At 42.6% G+C, this 18,550-nt stretch overlaps 1 protein-coding gene across 1 annotated transcript in view; it reads right to left on the minus strand.

Moving 5' to 3' along the window:
• LOC130116648 (unconventional myosin-XVIIIa-like) overlaps nucleotides 1-18,550 on the minus strand; it is a 96,092-nt gene that overhangs the window by 19,947 nt on the left and 57,595 nt on the right. Inside the window, exons 20-32 of the mRNA XM_056284625.1 lie at nucleotides 17,688-17,816; nucleotides 10,899-11,042; nucleotides 10,643-10,732; nucleotides 10,178-10,297; nucleotides 9,858-9,975; nucleotides 7,742-7,869; nucleotides 7,316-7,470; nucleotides 6,316-6,439; nucleotides 5,906-6,106; nucleotides 5,467-5,577; nucleotides 2,997-3,101; nucleotides 2,225-2,371; nucleotides 710-823 (exon numbers count right to left, since the gene is read on the minus strand). Coding sequence (XP_056140600.1) covers nucleotides 710-823; nucleotides 2,225-2,371; nucleotides 2,997-3,101; nucleotides 5,467-5,577; nucleotides 5,906-6,106; nucleotides 6,316-6,439; nucleotides 7,316-7,470; nucleotides 7,742-7,869; nucleotides 9,858-9,975; nucleotides 10,178-10,297; nucleotides 10,643-10,732; nucleotides 10,899-11,042; nucleotides 17,688-17,816 — 1,686 coding nt within the window. The remainder of the gene's footprint in view (nucleotides 1-709; nucleotides 824-2,224; nucleotides 2,372-2,996; nucleotides 3,102-5,466; nucleotides 5,578-5,905; nucleotides 6,107-6,315; nucleotides 6,440-7,315; nucleotides 7,471-7,741; nucleotides 7,870-9,857; nucleotides 9,976-10,177; nucleotides 10,298-10,642; nucleotides 10,733-10,898; nucleotides 11,043-17,687; nucleotides 17,817-18,550) is intronic.

Here is an 18,550-nt window from a genome sequence, read left to right on the forward strand (position 1 = left end):
TCATCCTCCACATTTAGGAGATACAGACTCGGGCCTTCAACATGCATTTTCTAATATGAGACATTTACAGGACCTTTCTTTGCTATAAGCGTAGCAATTAACAAGCAGAGCACAGACACAAAGCACTCTATGTCTTCCCTGGAGACACAAACATCCTCAGCCTACAATATCCTCTAAAATGCAGAGAGGGCTCTCAAGAGACATCCATAATGATGACAGGGAAAAGGCTTAAAAGAGCTTATTTATCCATTACAACAAAATGGCAAAATGAGACATGTGCCAAATAGAATTTATTAGTTCAACACCCCACCATGGCTGGAAGAAGTGTGCATATTATTATTGGAACTGCTCTGCATTTTCAAGAGCGAAAATTTGATAGGCACAAGTTCTCTCATAATTAAAGATGTCATAGTCATTACTGTTGTGGTCATTTAGTATTTCACAAGTCACAAATGCACAATACAATGTTCATATGCAAATTATGATTTACAAAAACACATTGAAACTTGTAACGTAAAATGATGGCAAGATAATCAAACATGAAGAGTAAAAATAAATTAAAATGCTGTTGTCAAGAACAGACTGAATAAGGATATGAACCATCTAATTCAACAGAATCGGACAGGCCCATTAACTTGGATGAATAAAAGAATGAGTGCCATCAAATGGCTGATCAATGTCAATCCAGCAGCTATAGGCTGAGACTCACCGACATCTTGGCTTTGACTATGTCGTCCATTTGGATGTGCAAGTCCTCTATTTCAATCTCCATGGCCTTACGAGCCTTCACTGATGCTGCGCAAGTGAACTCTGACTCCTCCAGCTGTGAGAGGCAGAAGGAAGGTGGCGGTATGGGGGGGGCAGAGAAACATCAATAAACCAGGGTCAACAATGAATTCAACATTAAAAAAAAAAGAGGCTAGTCAGAAGACAGAGGATTTATCAAGCTGTGCTTATTTTTCGTATTATCAGGGAAATTTAAGAGTGTATTTGAATTAGACCTGTCATGTATCCAGTGTTTAAATTGGGTTTCCTGAGATGGGGGAGCTCTAAATCATGAGAGTTGGTAGGTGTGCATACATGCTGAAAATTATGTTTTTTAAATAGTATATGTAGGGCATCTGGATAGCGTAGCAGTCTATTCCGTTGCCTACCAACACGGGGATCACTGGCTTGAATCCCCGTGTTACCTCCGTTTTGGTCGAGCGTCCCTACAGACACAATTGACCGTGTCTGTGGGTGGGAAGCCGGATGTGGATATGTGTCCTGGTCACTGCACTAGCACCTCCTCTGGTCGGTCAGGGTGCCTGTTCGGGGGTGAGGGGGAACTGGGGGGAATAGCGTGATCCTCCCACATGCTACGTCCCTCTGGCGAAACTCCTCACTGTCAGGTGAAAAGAAGCAGCTGGCGACTCCACATGTATCGGAGGAGGCATGTGGTAGTCTGCAGTTTCTCCCCGGCTCAACAGAGGGGTGGAGCATCAACCGGAATGGCTCGAAAGAGTGGGGTAATTGGCCAAGTACAATTGGGGAGAATAAGAGGGGGGGGGGGAATAGTATATGTATACATCATATTTGTGAAATGTAAAACTCATATATTTGAGCATTTGTTTTGGCTCAATCATACAACGTACAGAGGGCAAATCATACTAATATAATAATTATCTTAAATCTATCAAGTCTATTCTGTTGTTGGCAGTGGGTGAGAAGACACTCTTCAGCATTATGACACCATGTCACTTAGAACCTGAAATAAGTTTATATGTATATATGTATATATATATATATATATATATATATATATACATTCACACACACACACACACACATATATATAGGTGTGTGTGTACACACACACACACACACACACACATATATATATATATATATATATATATATATATATATAAAACTCACTCACACACACCTTTTCCTTCAATTATTAAAGAAAAATGGCTGCGTTTTTTAAACAATAGGTCAAGGGAAAGATATTTATAAGAATAATTTATAAGTAAAAGTGCGGGAACCTGATGTGCCGAGCCTTAGCTCTGTCTAATGAGGTTTGGAAACCTAAGTGCCAGTGCTGAGCTCAGGCCAGCACTGGCCCAGTTTAACCCCTGAATGTATAACTTATTTTCGGCATCACTCTTTAAACCTCTAGCCTAAACTAGATGGTAGACTTGCTAAGGTGCAGTGCAGCATAGCAGGTAATACAGTTGTGTACTTGGTTTTTGAGCTGGGCGATCTCTCGCTTGCTGGGCGCATTGCTTTTCAGGTGGTCTAGCATAATCTGGGCATCGGTTAGCAGGACTTTGGTTCTCTTCAGGTCTTTCTTCAGCCTCTTCTCTGTTTCTACATCCCTCTGGCTCACCTGAAAAACAAGATACCTCAGTCGTACACTGCAGCCAAATGTAATTCTTGTTTGTTCAGTTTCCAAACCAAAGAAAAATCCCCAGACTAACAAAGCATCTTATAAACAAGCATGGCCTGCAGTGAGCATAAGTAGCAACCATACAAATGCACAGAATAAACCACAAACATGTGTATGCATATGCATTCATGAATCACATCGTTACAGAATAATCAAACAAAATAATAAACATAATAACAAAATTAACAATTAACAATTAAAATAAATAAATAAATAAAAAAGAAGCAATATTCCACTATTGTATGTTTGTCCAATGTTCTAAATGAGTCATTAATGTCAAATTTTAATATTTTACATTTAATTATCGGTGCCATGAAATGGATGTGCTCTATGACAATTCACCGAGGCTATGACTGACTATATCTTTATTCTATTGTTTCAAAACCCATCGGTAATTGCAAGACTAACAACAACTTTCAAAATGGGTGGACTGCAGTCAATAAAAGTGGCACTCAAGTGGCATATAATTGGAATAAAAAAAACATGACCACATGCAAGTACACACATGCACACACAAACACCCGTGATTACAGTGAGCCAGTCTCAGTCAGTGTAATGGAAGTACCTGGTCCTGGGCTGTGAGCAGTTTGGATTCGAGCTCTCTTCTCTCACGCAAGACTTTCTGCTTGTCGTCATACTCCTCCTCCAGCTGTACCTCCATCTGTTTCAGCTGCAGGACATATGGACAGTGTCAGGACACAAGCAGATGACCATCACTAAACAAAGTCATATGACAAGGTGGCCCTGAAGGCCACCTTGTCATATAGGCCAAAGACAAACTGATACCACCTGAACCACACCACACACTTCTAGTTGCATGTCATAACAAACATATATTTAAGTGACGTAGAATTAAGATTAATTCATTATATAACCGAAACACTATATAAGAACTAGTAACTGACAACTATGCAAGATGTGGCTAAAATGACCTATACTGCAAATAAATTGGTAAGGTGGGCCATGCAGGAGTCCCTGAGCACATTTGTAACTAGAAGAGTGCACTCAGTAGAGTGCAGAGCCCCGCCAGGCGCATCTCCCCATCTGCAGTGCTCAGATGTAGGTGAAAAACCAGCTGAGGAGCTAGCACTCAATTGTGGTATAAAACAGGTTTTTCAAAGGTTTTGAATAAATGCAACCATGAGGTCCCTGATCATACAGTCATAACCGTGTGCAAAAATTATTAGGCTGACAGTTCCAGTAGTATGTGAGATTAGCAGCGGACACACACACACACACACACACACACAAACAAAAAAAACCCCCAAAAAAACAATGTTTTGCCTGCCATTATAAGACAAGATGCAAAATCTACACTACCGTTCAAAAGTTTGGGATCACCCAAACAATTTTGTGTTTTCCATGAAAAGTCACACTTATTCACCACCATATGTTGTGAAATGAATAGAAAATAGAGTCAAGACATTGACAAGGTTAGAAATGATTTGTATTTGAAATAAGATTTTTTTTACATCAAACTTTGCTTTCGTCAAAGAATCCTCCATTTGCAGCATTTACAGCATTGCAGACCTTTGGCATTCTAGCTGTTAATTTGTTGAGGTAATCTGGAGAAATTGCACCCCACGCTTCCAGAAGCAGCTCCCACAAGTTGGATTGGTTGGATGGGCACTTCTTTGAGCAGATTGAGTTTCTGGAGCATCACATTTGTGGGGTCAATTAAACGCTCAAAATGGCCAGAAAAAGAGAACTTTCATCTGAAACTCGACAGTCTATTCTTGTTCTTAGAAATGAAGGCTATTCCATGCGAGAAATTGCTAAGAAATTGAAGATTTCCTACACCGGTGTGTACTACTCCCTTCAGAGGACAGCACAAACAGGCTCTAACCAGAGTAGAAAAAGAAGTGGGAGGCCGCGTTGCACAACTGAGCAAGAAGATAAGTACATTAGAGTCTCTAGTTTGAGAAACAGACGCCTCACAGGTCCCCAACTGGCATCTTCATTAAATAGTACCTGTTAGAGCCTGTTTGTGCTGTCCTCTGAAGGGAGTAGTACACACCGGTGTAGGAAATCTTCAATTTCTTAGCAATTTCTCGCATGGAATAGCCTTCATTTCTAAGAACAAGAATAGACTGTCGAGTTTCAGATGAAAGTTCTCTTTTTCTGGCCATTTTGAGCGTTTAATTGACCCCACAAATGTGATGCTCCAGAAACTCAATCTGCTCAAAGAAGTGCCCATCCAACCAATCCAACTTGTGGGAGCTGCTTCTGGAAGCGTGGGGTGCAATTTCTCCAGATTACCTCAACAAATTAACAGCTAGAATGCCAAAGGTCTGCAATGCTGTAATTGCTGCAAATGGAGGATTCTTTGACGAAAGCAAAGTTTGATGTAAAAAAAATCTTATTTCAAATACAAATCATTATTTCTAACCTTGTCAATGTCTTGACTCTATTTTCTATTCATTTCACAACATATGGTGGTGAATAAGTGTGACTTTTCATGGAAAACACGAAATTGTTTGGGTGATCCCAAACTTTTGAACGGTAGTGTACCTAATAAAAATGTTTTGCGTGTCAGTCTGTGGATGTGCAGCCCCCTAGGTGGACCCTTGCATGAATGCAACCAAGTCTAATCTGAATTTGCACTTCCCAAATAGAAAAGGTTTTGGTCTCACCCTAACCCTGGGAGAATAAAGACAGAGGTTATTACTTTTGGTTCATCCAGTGTTCCTCCAGTTGTCTTGTGCTAGGATCAGTAGTGAATGATTGGCTGACTTATGAAATACGATCATCTTTTCATTTACTTTTATTACTCATACCTGAATACATAATGTTTTGTTCCAGGCTCAGTAGTTTGCGAGATTAGCCGTGGACACACAGACACACAGACACAGATACACACAGACACACACACACACACATACGTGTGACACATGACCGACTGCATTACAATTGCATGCACACATGTTTTAGTCAGTGCGGTCTCACTGAACATGTGATCAGGGATGTTGTGTATAAGGAAAACATGTCAAGCAGCTTATAAAATGGAAGAATGAGCATGACGTGCCTGCCCTTACCTTCTTACTGCAAGACTGCCTGATCTCTTCCACTTCTTCATCCTTGCTCTCAATCTCTTTGGAGTGGCTCTGCCGCTGCCTTTCCATCTCCATCTCGAGCCGTAATTTAGCCTGGAGAATGGGGACACGTACAGCAAGTGTCATAAAACAAGTTAAAAAAAAAGTTAAAAAAAAAGTTGTACAGATATAGCCACCAAAAAAATGCATACATATATAGATTTGGAATTACAATGAAAAATAGAAAGTGAGAAATGCAATTCGAAAATGTAACGGGATTGGTCAAAAATTATTCACAATTTGAAATAGAACTACATCTGGTCTTTGAGATGTATCTATCTATACATATTTGAAAGACCAGATAGCTTGATACTTGAGGTGCTGTATTTTACTTATGTACCACTGCACCACATAATTCCTCCTTATAGCACATTTTCTCCACCTGCTCCAGCATCTGGATTGTTCCAGCCTGCTCATCCAGCTCCTCCTCCTGGTCTTTGACCTTGGCTTCAAGGTCACGAAGCTGCTTCTTGACCTTGGCCAATGATGCCTCGTCCTTCGACTCCTGGGAGGAGAGGTCTTGGAGCTCTGCCTCCAGCTGCTGTAGTTTCATATTGGCAGCACACAGTTCACTGTCCTTGTCCTGCAGAGGACGGCAAAGATGGTCAGACACTTCTACACACAGACACAGATAGAGATATAGGCACACAGACACACACAGAGAGATGCAGACAAACATGCAGCCACACCTGGAGCAGCCTATTTTTCTAGAAATACAGAGAACATGGAGGAGAGAAATGTTATCTCCTGAGGAGACATTTGGATCAATCAATGATATGTTGTGTGGCTTACCTGCAGCTGCTGATGGAGGCTGAAGATTTCCCCAGTCATTGTGTCCTTCTCTCGGGCTAGCCTCTCCCTCTGGCTCCTCTCTCTCTGTACTTCGGCCTGAGCCTGGCTCTGCTCCATGTCAAATCTGAAACGGGCATGCACACGCACAAATTCTGTATTATGCAAGCACTGGAGTTGTTATCTACTGACCATCACAGCAAACTAGGTTTTTAGTCCTGAAGAATGTCATAACAGAGAACATGCTAAAATATCAAGAACATCTTAACCCTTATTGAGACCTAAATATTTTGGATGTGTGGCAGATATGAGCACAGGAATGGTTTATCAGGCTTAGATCAAATATTTTGTTATCTTGAATTGTCATGGTCTTTCTGGCACATCAAGAATGGAAAAAAAAGTGTGTGAATATAATTTAGCTTCAGTTGCTTGTAAAAAAAAAAAGTTGACTCAAAGAGAACAATATCCACTTGCTTTTTAACAAATATGATATCAGTATAAACCTTAACTCTTATCATCTGTCATTGACCATACAATTGCATGACAATAATGGGCATAATGTTTTCTTCAATTTTCTGCGGCTGCAACACTAATGTCTGCAGAACTCAACAGCTAAATGTTGTCAGCATGCCGTAATTCCCCCTTGTTCTCTCCAAAGCACAGCTGAAAATAATTCCCCCCATAGAGCATCTTCAATTGGCCTCAGGGGAGAGATCGCATTCTGCCACTGCGATGGCTTCTCAAGTGCTTAGAGTCATTTTCCTAGCTAATGTAATTCCACAGATTACAGACTATCTGAATTGCCATTTAGAAAACTTTCTTCCTCTCCAGTGTGGGTCAGAGGGTGCTGCATTGAGTCACCGAAGGCGAAAAGAGCAATATGTTCTTTTTCCTGTTTATGTGTCTATGCATGGGTGCATTAGCATCAGCATGTATAGATAAGCAGTGAAATGGCTCATCTTGGCTATACAGACAGACAGACAGTCTTTTTATGTGGACACACTTCCTCTGTTTCTTCTCCAGCTCATGGTTGCGGCTCTGTTGGCTTTCCAGATGCAGCTTGGTGTCCTGTAGCTCTGCTGTCATTCGCTGGCACTTCTTTTTAAGCTGCTGGATAGAGCGCTGCATATCCTCATTATCTGTCTGGAGGTCAGCCAGCTGCAACATACACATACATTACATTGACACATATACACATGTACATAAATGTCCTCTATTCCCAATAGCTTGGGCTTTGCTTGCTTAACTGTTTTAATTAAAGATCAATGTATGTTCAAATTATCATTTTTATAGCCAACAATATTTTTAAATTATGCACAATTAGTGTGATCAAATAAGATATAACTGTTAAAGACCATGCATCTGTGGTCACGACACACTAACATAGACTTGGTTATTTGAATAGTCCAATATTTAAATGGAGCCTTGCCCTTCTCTCCATCTGTCTTTTGCTCTGCTGTTCTGTCTCCAGCTTGTCTTCAAAGTCCTGCTGGACTTTCTTTTTGGTGAACTCCATCTCACGAATGGCTCGGTTGTACTTAAGCCGCCACTCACCTCCTGCGGGACAGACACACGGTGGCGACAATTTCTATGTCACATTTGGCCATCCTCTACATTTAATACAAGACTGGTGGGCTGCATGGAGCAAAATGCTCAAGAGCTCTGAGATAGTAGATGCTGTGGATTATGGAATAGAATGCACTGCACTGTCTTTGCTGTGTGCTTCACAGTCTAGGCCTCAAATAGTATAATCCTTTGGGGGGGGGGGCTTCTTTCATCAAAACCTGCCTTCAGCATTCACCTGCCTTCAGCGTTCAACAGAAATTCAACAGAAAACTAAAAAGCACCCTTTAAGTTTCAACTATAATCTTGGATAACTCAGATAGAAATTCCGAGCATAGCATTATAGTAGTTAGGGAAGGAAGAATTTAAGTGGCACTCTCCAAAGTTCTTAGCCGACCCTAATTCTAGAGCTGTCAGAGGCTATCAGAAGTATAACAGTGGCCAGCCAGACATTCAGGTTCAGGTTCATTTCTACGCCTTATCATTTTAGAGGCTGTCCATTTCCCCTTCACATACCAACACTGGCTTCTCCATCAGCCCTGCTCATTAGCATATATATAGCATAATGACAACTTGCTGGGCCACTGATCTGATCCCCAGCGATTATTTTCTCATTCATCTGAGAATTCTGATATGCTCTGTAATGGCTTGTCTGCTAAGGTGGGGTGAAGGGGAGTGGGGACACAGGAAAAAAAAAGTCTCACAGCCTCACAGAGGATACACTCTTGCTAGGAGCTCTCTTTACCCAGCGGGAAGAGACCAAAGAGAGATAGTCACAGGATTCATGCCTGAGACTGTGAACCATAATCCTTCAGCTGTAAATCCCAAATTTAGATGGGACAGTTATGCAAGATGGGGTCCAGGACTCTCTCACCCCATTTACACTTGGTTTTAAATTGCGTTTTTTGCGATCGGATCACAAGTGGACAGCGCTAAATACAAGTGTAAATGACCACCAAAACGTTTTGTGAACGGTTACTCAAACCACTTGCCAAGGTGGTCTGTAGTGTAAATGCTAATGCATCCTGATGCATCCCCGACAAGGATTTAACAGGAAAATACATCATCAATGCAGGATGTGGTGGTTATTTTGGTAATAGTGCGCCAACTTTCGAAAAAACGGAGAGAGGAGGGTGTATGTGGTTGGAGTACAAGTGAAACGAGATGCCTAATCTCCATTTGGGCAGAAGAATCAGTCCTGTCAATCTCAACATTTGGAATAGTCTGTACATGTATATTAGTGCTTGAAACACCTTCAAACATTAGCTATTGTTTGCACAGCTAGTCAGCAAATCTGGCGCTTCACTGAAGCCCTTTGACCTTGTAGCGGAAGTGATGTAACAGTAATGAAATCTTCTTCTTCAGAGTAATGAAATCTGATCACAAGTGGTCAGCAGGATGGACGCATTTGGAGACGCATGATAGACACAGGTGTAAACGGTGATGTGTCTCGCTGTCCGCTTGTGATCTGATTGCCCAAAACGCATTTTAAAACCAAGTGTAAACAGGGTGTCTCTGAGGTCTCCTCCTGAAGCACAGATGTGATGAATCCAAGTAAAAAATAAATAAATAAGTAAATAAAATAATTAGAGTATCTGATACAAAGGTCTGAAAACACAGCCGTCTTAGATGTTTAATTTCAAAGGAAAAAAAACACTAACAGAAGGCACATCTTCAAAGTCTACTTCAGCTGTTATTCGGCACATCCATTTGCATTATATTTATAAAAAGTCCTTTTTATGCTCTCACTTTATGCTGCAGTATGTGTTATAGAGTATTCTATGGTGGTGCATGCATCATTTTCACCTGATGGAGTAAATCTGCCTCACTATGAATTCTAACCCTGTAATGGGCTAAGAATGGATGTTAGCAATTGAGGCCCACGAACTACCAGGATCAGGCTGTTAAGGGATCAGTAGTGGTTTCCATGCTTTCATCACTTGTACTGGTAACTATGACAACAGGCTGGTAGTAAGACTGACCAGCATCATCATTGTCATCCTCCATCTCCCCATTGAGCTCTGATGTTTTCATGAGCCGAGCCTCCATCACTTCCATCTCCTGTGACTCCATCTGCTTCTTCATGGCATCAAACTTAGCCTAGATGTGACAGATTCAAATGCCAAACAACAGGACAATGAGTGAATGACAATGTGTTTGGGTGCCATGGCACTGACATAAAAATTTGAAATACGTCAATATATATCAGTAATGCGTCCACACCATCAAATACTTGCTGTTGTTTACTAAAATCTACTTGAATTACTTGTCTGCATATGTGTGTGTACAGGCTGGTTTGTACCTGCAGATCCTTCATGTCTTTCTCCAGGCGTAGTCTCTCTGAGGTCTCAGCCTCCAGCAGCTGGGATGCTGACTCACCAGCGTTCCTTTCATCAGTCAGCTCTGCCAACAGCTCTGTGATCTGGACACACACACACACACACACACACACACACACACACACACACACACACACACACACACACACGCGCGCGCGCGCGCGTGCATGCATGCATGCACACACACGCATCAGGCAAATACACTATCAAACAAACCACTCTCTATTGATGCAATTATCAAAAGAATAGAAAAACTACGGCTGGTGACTGTAGGGAGTAATCCAAAAAATACCCATCCCTGTTACAATACAGGTGAGCAGTGAAGTCTTCAGAAGAACAGAAGTGATGCAACAACACATCCATCAGACTGAGCCACCAGTCTCCTGGCACACGTTACAACAAAATAATACAAGGCAAAAGAGACGCACTCTGCTCTCCAGTCGATCAGTGTTGAGTCTCAGCTCATTCCTCTCCTTCTCCACCTTCTCAAGCTTAGACTTCTGTTGCTGGATTTCCTCCTGAAATGCAAGTGACAATGTTAAAAGGGGAAGTGCAGGTGAATGTGGAAAACTATCAACACTACTTAAAACCTGGCAGTTGTACGCGTTGCCTATTTCTCCCTAGTGAGAAGGTGTCTGGATGAGACGATGCCAATATGGGCTACAGAAAGAAACGGCTTCTCACGTCTTTGCCTCGCATCTGCTCCTCGGTCAGCTGAACCTTGATGAGGGGCTGGACAGTAGTGAAGAGCTTCCACCAGGGCCAGCCCTTTACACCTCGGTTCTTCTTGATGTTCTTCTGGATGCAACGGATCGCCAGGTCCTGAATCTGTGAAGAAATAATGTATGCATCCACATGCATGTGCACATGCGCGTGCATGCGCGCGCGCACACACACACACACACGTGCGTCCACACGTGCACACACACACACGTGCACACACACACACAAAATCATATGTATGCACAAAATGAGAGGAAAGTAGCATCCTTATGTGAATGGTAACAAATGACTTAGAATGAATGAATGAGTCCATAATGGTATGAGGTTAAAAACAGGGCTTAAGTATATACAATGTACATAAACTAGCTGTCTTACGTTCATAAAAAAAAAATTTTTTAAAAAACAGGAAAATTTAAGCAGGCTGACTTTTGCTGACTTGGACTTCAACGTGGATTTTGGCTCAGTGTTCAACACCATCGTCCCAGATATCCTCCACTCCAAACTCACCCAGCTCACTGTACCAGCCCCCATCTGCCAGAGGATTAAAAACTTCCTGACAGACAGGGGGCAGCTGGTGAGGCTGGGGAAAATCCCATCCAGCACAAGGACAATCAGCACTGGCGCCCCCTACACAAATGGCTGCACCTCATGTGACCAGTCTGTTAAACTCCTGAAGTTTGCGGATGACACAGCCATCACTAGCCTTATCCAGGATGGTGACAAGTCTGCATATAGACAGGCGGTTGATCAGCTGGCCCTCTGGTGTGGCCATAACCTGAACACGCTCAGTGGACTTCACCATACTCAACAGCATGGTGTCTATGGTGAAAACCTACAGATTTCTGGGTTCCACAATCTCCCAGGACCTAAGGTGGGCATCCCACATAAACACAATCATCAAAAAGGCCCAGCAGAGGATGGACTTTCCCCGCCAGCTCAAGAAATCCAACCTGCCTCAGGAACTGCTGATTCAGGTCTACACTGCAATAATCCAGTCTGTCCTCTGCACATCCATCACTGTCTGGTTTGGATTGGCCACCAAACAGGACAGGGACAGACTGCAATGGACAGTTAAGGCTGCAGAGAAAATCATTGGTGCCAAACTGCCCTCCATTCAGGACTTATATACCTCCAAACCCAGGAAATGGGCAGGCAACATCACTGCAGACCCATCACACCCTGGTCACAACCTGTTCCAACTCCTCCCCGCTGGCAGGCGCTACAGAGCACTGTACCCCAGAACAACCAGATATAAAAACAGTTTCTTTCCACGGGCTGTCATTCAAATGAACGCTTAACAATGTCAATAAATCCAACACTTTGTATATACTGTACTGTACAGTGTACGTATACTGGTACGCTCTGTCATGTCCATCTCCCTCAGGCATGTATGTAAGTAACCTGCTAACATCTATTTCAGCATCTGATATATTCTCTGCACCATTGCACTTGATCACCTCTTATTTCACCTGTATAAGTCAATCCTTGTGTTTCTATCTCAAGATTGTTGCATTGTAGTGTTGTTATTCTATGTTAAGTACACTGAGAGAGCCACGAAACCAGAGTTCAAATTCCATGTATGTGCAAACCTACATGACCAATAAACAAGATTCTGATCTGATTCTAACTTGAATCTTATACTCAAAGCTGCACTTGCACATTACCTGAACCACTGATAAGTATAAGGATATATTTTCTGTCTTTGGAGCAATCAAGCCCTATAGTGTCTATCCAGGTCTTTGCCAGCCTTCTCTGGAGAACTGCTACAGAGCTTGTTCCAAGGCTGGAAGCTCTTTTTTGATTAATTAAATCAAACATGTTGGCAGCTTATTCCAAGCGTTACACGATTTCCATGCTGCTTATGCATGAGCATCTCTACCAGCAGCAGATTATGGACAAACCCAATTAGAGAAACACAATTCTCAGCATCAGGTACGTTTTGCCCCAGAGGCAGTCTCTATGACCAATTAGGATTTGTCACACAGTGAAAAGCTTTAAGATGCAGGAAAATGCCGCAAATCTCAGACAGGCATATTAAAAGGGTGCATTTGTGATATTTAGCCCATAATGAATATAACAAACAAAAGATTAGACTACTTGAACAGCGTGGATAAACAAAGTGATATTCCTATCACACTGAGAGGCAATGACAACCGTAAGACAGTGTGCCACAGGAATATGAATTGTGAGCCAAGATTAAGACAAAAGCATGATATTCACACTGAGCCATCTGCCTGAGCACACTGCATACACACAATGTGCAACTTAGGTAAAGGCTAGGAGGGGATTTCACATCTTAGGTAACAGATGTGAGTCTGTGTGAATGCATGTGTGGGTCTGTGTCAGTGTGTATGTGTTTGCTTGTGTGTGCGGGTGTGTTTGTGCATGCAGGCAGGCATATGGGTATGTGTGTCCATGGACATCTGAGAGCTATTTGATGGTAGTAGCAGCACCACCTCTACCACCTGGTCTTGTTCTGCGGCCAGCTCTGACTTGCTGTTAATCGTACATTTTCAGCTGCCCTGCCTCCCTAGGGACACTTCTGCTCTGTAAAATCACATGTGAGGATGCCGGAGCATGTCCACAACACATCAAACACAAGCACAAACGCCTCGTTGACTCTTGTTGTTGTGGTGCTCCGTTTATACGTATGTGGCATTTGTTTGGAGCTCTCATCTGTGTATCTTGCTTGGCTGACATTGCCAACTTCATATTAATTAGCGATTCTTTTTTTATTTCCATACCAGGTGTTTTTTCATCCTGGCATAAAAAGGATCTCAAATGATAATCTAATTTGTTAGACTTTGCCTTGCCCTCTAAAAGGATCATTGTATTTAAATTGCACCAAGAAATGCACCATGCAACAATACAGAAGCTTTATGAACCTTCACAGTGGGTGGAATATATTTTGGTGTTTCCACTGTTGGAACTACATGCACACTGTATTTTGCACACATAAACACAATGGGGGCAGTGGGACTGCATGTTTCTAAAAAATAAGATATTTCGGCATTCGGGTGGCGTCGCGATCTATTCCATTGCCTATCAACACGGGGATCGGCGGTTCAAATTTCTGTGTTACCTCCGGCTTGGTCGGGCATCCCTACAGACACAATTGGCCGTGTCTGTGGGTGGGAAGCCGGATGTGGGTATGTGTCCTGGTCGCTGCAGTAGCACCTCCTCTGGTCGGTCGGGGCACCTGTTCAGGGGGGAGGGGGAACTGGCGGGAATAGCGTGATCCTCCCACATGCTATGTCCCTCTGGCGAAACCCCTCACTGTCAGGTGAAAAGAAGCAGCTGGTGACTCCACATGTATCGGAGGAGGCATGTGGTAGTCTGCAGCCCTCCCCGGATCGGCAGGGCGGGTGGCACAGCAACAAGGAAAGCTTGGAAGAGTGGGGTAATTGGCTAAGTACAATTGGGAGAAAAGGGGGGGAAAAAGCCACAAAAAAAAATCTCTTGTAAACTATTTTCTGTTTTAAAAGGATAACCCAAATTTTTCATTTTGATTATATCATTTTGAGATTGTTAAAGTGAAGGAGGCAGCTCAAATTAGTAGTTACTGCCACTCAAAAGCCCGCTTGTAAGTTTGCAACTTTTCAATAATTTCAATGAAAATTACTACAAAAAAAAGAAGAAAAAAAGGAAGCAACTTTTACAGTAAGAAAGTATGATAAAACTCTGAAAAACAGGAATAAAATAACTCTGTTTCAGGGTTGTCTTCTTTGAAAATAAGCCAGTCGAAAAGAAAAAGGAAAAACTCCCCACTGTGGTACTGTTGTTTTGTCATTCACTGCAACACAATGATCTTGGGATAGCTTTCCAAGGTTACTATGCCGGGGAATATTAATCAGTGTGTCTTGTGAGTCTCTATGGCACAACCGTATGCATCAACCAGAGGGTGTCTGACTGACTTTCTATGGTTTAGGCATATAATTCAAGCAGCAAGTGGCTGAGGGGCTTCACCAAAATGCAGCCTCACTATTGCAGAAGTATATTACAACCTCCCCTGCTAGGAGTAGATATTTTATATGGTGACAGAGGCATGGGAACCCAATCAATTTTCACAATGGAATAACAGCAAGGGTGCAAGTGGGTCTTATTATACGATGATTAGTCTAGGACTGCTTGGCAACACACTTAGTAAATCTTCTCCATGGAAAGGCAATGAAACGCACTCAGAAATATGCCACCGCACTGCTGCTGTCCAAATATTCTGCTGTTGAATGAATGGACCAGGAATAATAACAAATGGAGTGGGATCCAGATGGGGGTAATCTTACGTTCAGCATATTATATTTGCCTCCCAGGTAATCAGAGTGAAAAGATATAGTAGGCATAGGTGCCAGGGGCACTCACTCCCAAACCCGAGGGGGGCATTCACCTCTGGTTATTGTGGAAAGCTAGCTAGTTTTCATTTCTTAACAATTAATTTTGTTTTTGTTTATTTACCAATCTTTGATATCAAAGTGACCACAGATAATATATTGTGTCCTAAAAACATACCACATAACACAAAGCCACTGCAGCCAATGCATTTTAGATATTTGGGTTTATTTTTCCCCCTTTTTCTCTCTAATTGCACTTGGCCAATTACCCCACTCTTCCGAGCTGTCCTGGTTGTTCCTCCACCCCCTCTGCCGATCCGGGGAGGGCTGCAGACCACCACATGCCTCCTCCGATATATGTGGAGTCACCAGCCGCTTCTTTTCACCTGAGAGTGAGGAGTTTCACCAGGGGGAACTAGCGCGTGGGAGGATCATGCTATTCCTCCCAGCCCCCCCCCCCCAAACAGGTGCCCCGACCGACCAGAGGAGGCGCTAGTGCAGTGACTAGGACACATACCCACATCTGGCTTCCCACCCGCAGACATGGCCAATTGTGTTTGTAGGGACGCCCAACCAAGCCAGGGATAACACGGGGATTCGAACTGGCGATCCCCATGTTTGTAGGCAACAAAATAGACTGCTACGCCACCCAAATGCCCCCCCCAATAAATTTGTTTTTGTTGTGTTTTTTAATATTGAAGTTCAGCCAAATAAAATATAACGCCTAAGAGGGTTCCTGTGCCTGCCCGCAGCATAACACAAGATGGAAGGTTCCTAAACAGAACGTCTGGAGTCTCCTGGACTTGATTCTACTATGAGCAACTGACTTTATTGCACAACACCTGAGCAACACTGGACACCACATAGTTGAATATACAAGACCTGTATAGAGCATGTGGGCATGTTTTGTATGATGCCACAATTAAAGTACAGTATGAACCCTGAGAGTGGTTTTTCTTATCACTATTTATCACTATAATGAGTTCTAAAATATTCTTTTTATCTATAAAAATAAATAACAGTTTAAATCAATTGAAATACCAGCACATCCACTAATCACGACTGGATAGAATCTACACGGGTAGCTTTCATCATGTTCATAATTGGGTACTACATCTTACCCTGCCAACCTGAATTGTATTTCAGAAGTAGAGTTACAAGATAAAATAAAATGAATCTTATCTTTCTATTACAGATATATTTGCAGGAGAAGACATGGGAGGGAACAGAGGAGAAAAAAAATGTCCCTTTGCTAATGGATATTGTAATGGCAAAGCTGTCTAGTGATCTTGTATGGTTTTTCAGTACCGATTTTCCCCCGGCTCCAGCAGATTAAAAAAGTGCCAGGCTCTTTCCAGGCTCTTACCCTTTCCCCACTGTGTGAATGATGACCTTTGAACTTAATAAGAGGAATACATTGGCCATTCTTCTGTTCCCATTTTCAACCCCAACCCCCCCCCCCCATTACTCACAAGCTGTTTATCATGTCACTGGGGGGAAAGGGAAATCCAAATCACAAAATGTAAGCAGTAACAACGGAAAAGAAGACAGAAATCCAATCCTTAAAAAAGAAGGCGGAAAAAAGAGTATGCTCCTCAAAAGCCAAGGGTTATATTTAATTTAAATTTCTGACAGAAATTAAATTTTAATGTCTTAACTGACATACAACATACGGTCTCATGTTGTGAATGCAGCACTAACGGTTGCAGGGTGACTTGTTTCTGCTGGTTCATCACTACTCAGCTCAAGCTGCTGCCTCACTTAAATAGTAATCACAGACGGACCGCAGGGCTCCATACATCACAAGAGGACATGGTTTGAGGTCCAGAGCGATGGCCCCCGTCACATGCTGGGGGGGGTAAAAAATAATAAATGGAGGACGAAAACGCAGCACAGTACATGACAGTGGCACACATGATAGGGTTACATTTAGGGGGAGTTGATGGATCAGATGCTGACAGAAGGGAACATGTCACCACTGAATCGCCAGGGGAATGCCTATTGGATGCATCAAGATGGATGAGGGAGGGGTTCAGCTGATGGATTTAGAGACTGCATTTGTAATTAGTTGAAGATTTACTGCAGAGCTAGTAAGATTTAGTCCAACAGCAGAGCAAACAAGCTCTAAAATAAGGCCCTGACAACAAGCTGTAACTCCATTTTCAGTTGGCCCATAGACACCAAGGCCTTTGAAATTCATTTAATGAAAAGAAGCAATCAAGCCCAAGACAAAAAAAAAGACTTCAATGCTAGATTAGCATTCATTGTATGAGCATGGCTGTACTTTTTTTCCGAATCAAAAGTATCAAAGAATAATGTCTAAAATGATGTGTTTATTTTGTGGTGTTAGGCCTCAATGCATTCAGCTCTGTGACCCAAATTTCAAATCAAGCCATTCATATCAGTGTTGCATCTCGCCTACCTTCCTCTTCTTGAAGGCTTGCCGTGCCAGGTAGCCGCTGCACGCAGCTTGGAACAAGGTTAGATTACGCTTGGTCTGCTCATCCCTCTGCTCCTCCAGCTTAGCCAAGGTGCCAGCTCTAAAGAACAGCTAGAAGGGAAAACAAAAACATGTGCACGTGCGCACACACACACACACACACACACACACACACACACACACACACACACACACACACACACACACATTAGATCAGCTTAGCTCATAGCAAAGGATAAAATAAGTGTCAGATTGTGTAACGTTTGTTTTGGCTGGAGTTAAAAAAGAGATTCGAAAGCCCTCCTTGGTGTAACATACAAGGACCAAACGGGACACCACTGAGTTAAAAAGGAAGTAAGTGCACTGAAGCAGTAAATCAATGAGAAACTGTGTAATCCACGGACAACCGAGTCTTATCGGAGTGAGAAAGCCGTGATTAAGTTGTTATCTGGGACAATCAGCAATGCTTAATCTGGGGCAAAGGTAAAACACGGTTAAACAGCCAATAAAAAGCAGATCACGTCACAGTCTGTCTTTCCCTTACGGGGATTAGATACAATGAATGCCTTCCAGACATGACGGCAGCAAGCTGCTAAAAGGGATGGATGATGATGGGAGAACTGTCTCCACCCAAGGTCTCTCTTCCCAAGCTCCGTTGCTTAATGAATTACCAAACCCATATGTGATCCGTTAACAGAGCAGAAGCTGGAAATGACAGTGCAGCTTTAAGTACGGGAAATTGCAAACCAGTAAGGGGGAGTGATGAATTCAATGACACGAATGGATACTCGTTTTTAAACCGCTTGGGGGATTGAAACAGAAGCCGCCTGTTTTCCAGTCGGCAG

The sequence above is a fragment of the Lampris incognitus genome, chromosome 8, assembly GCF_029633865.1.
Source record: "Lampris incognitus isolate fLamInc1 chromosome 8, fLamInc1.hap2, whole genome shotgun sequence".
NCBI classification, from domain to species: Eukaryota; Metazoa; Chordata; class Actinopteri; order Lampriformes; family Lampridae; genus Lampris; species Lampris incognitus.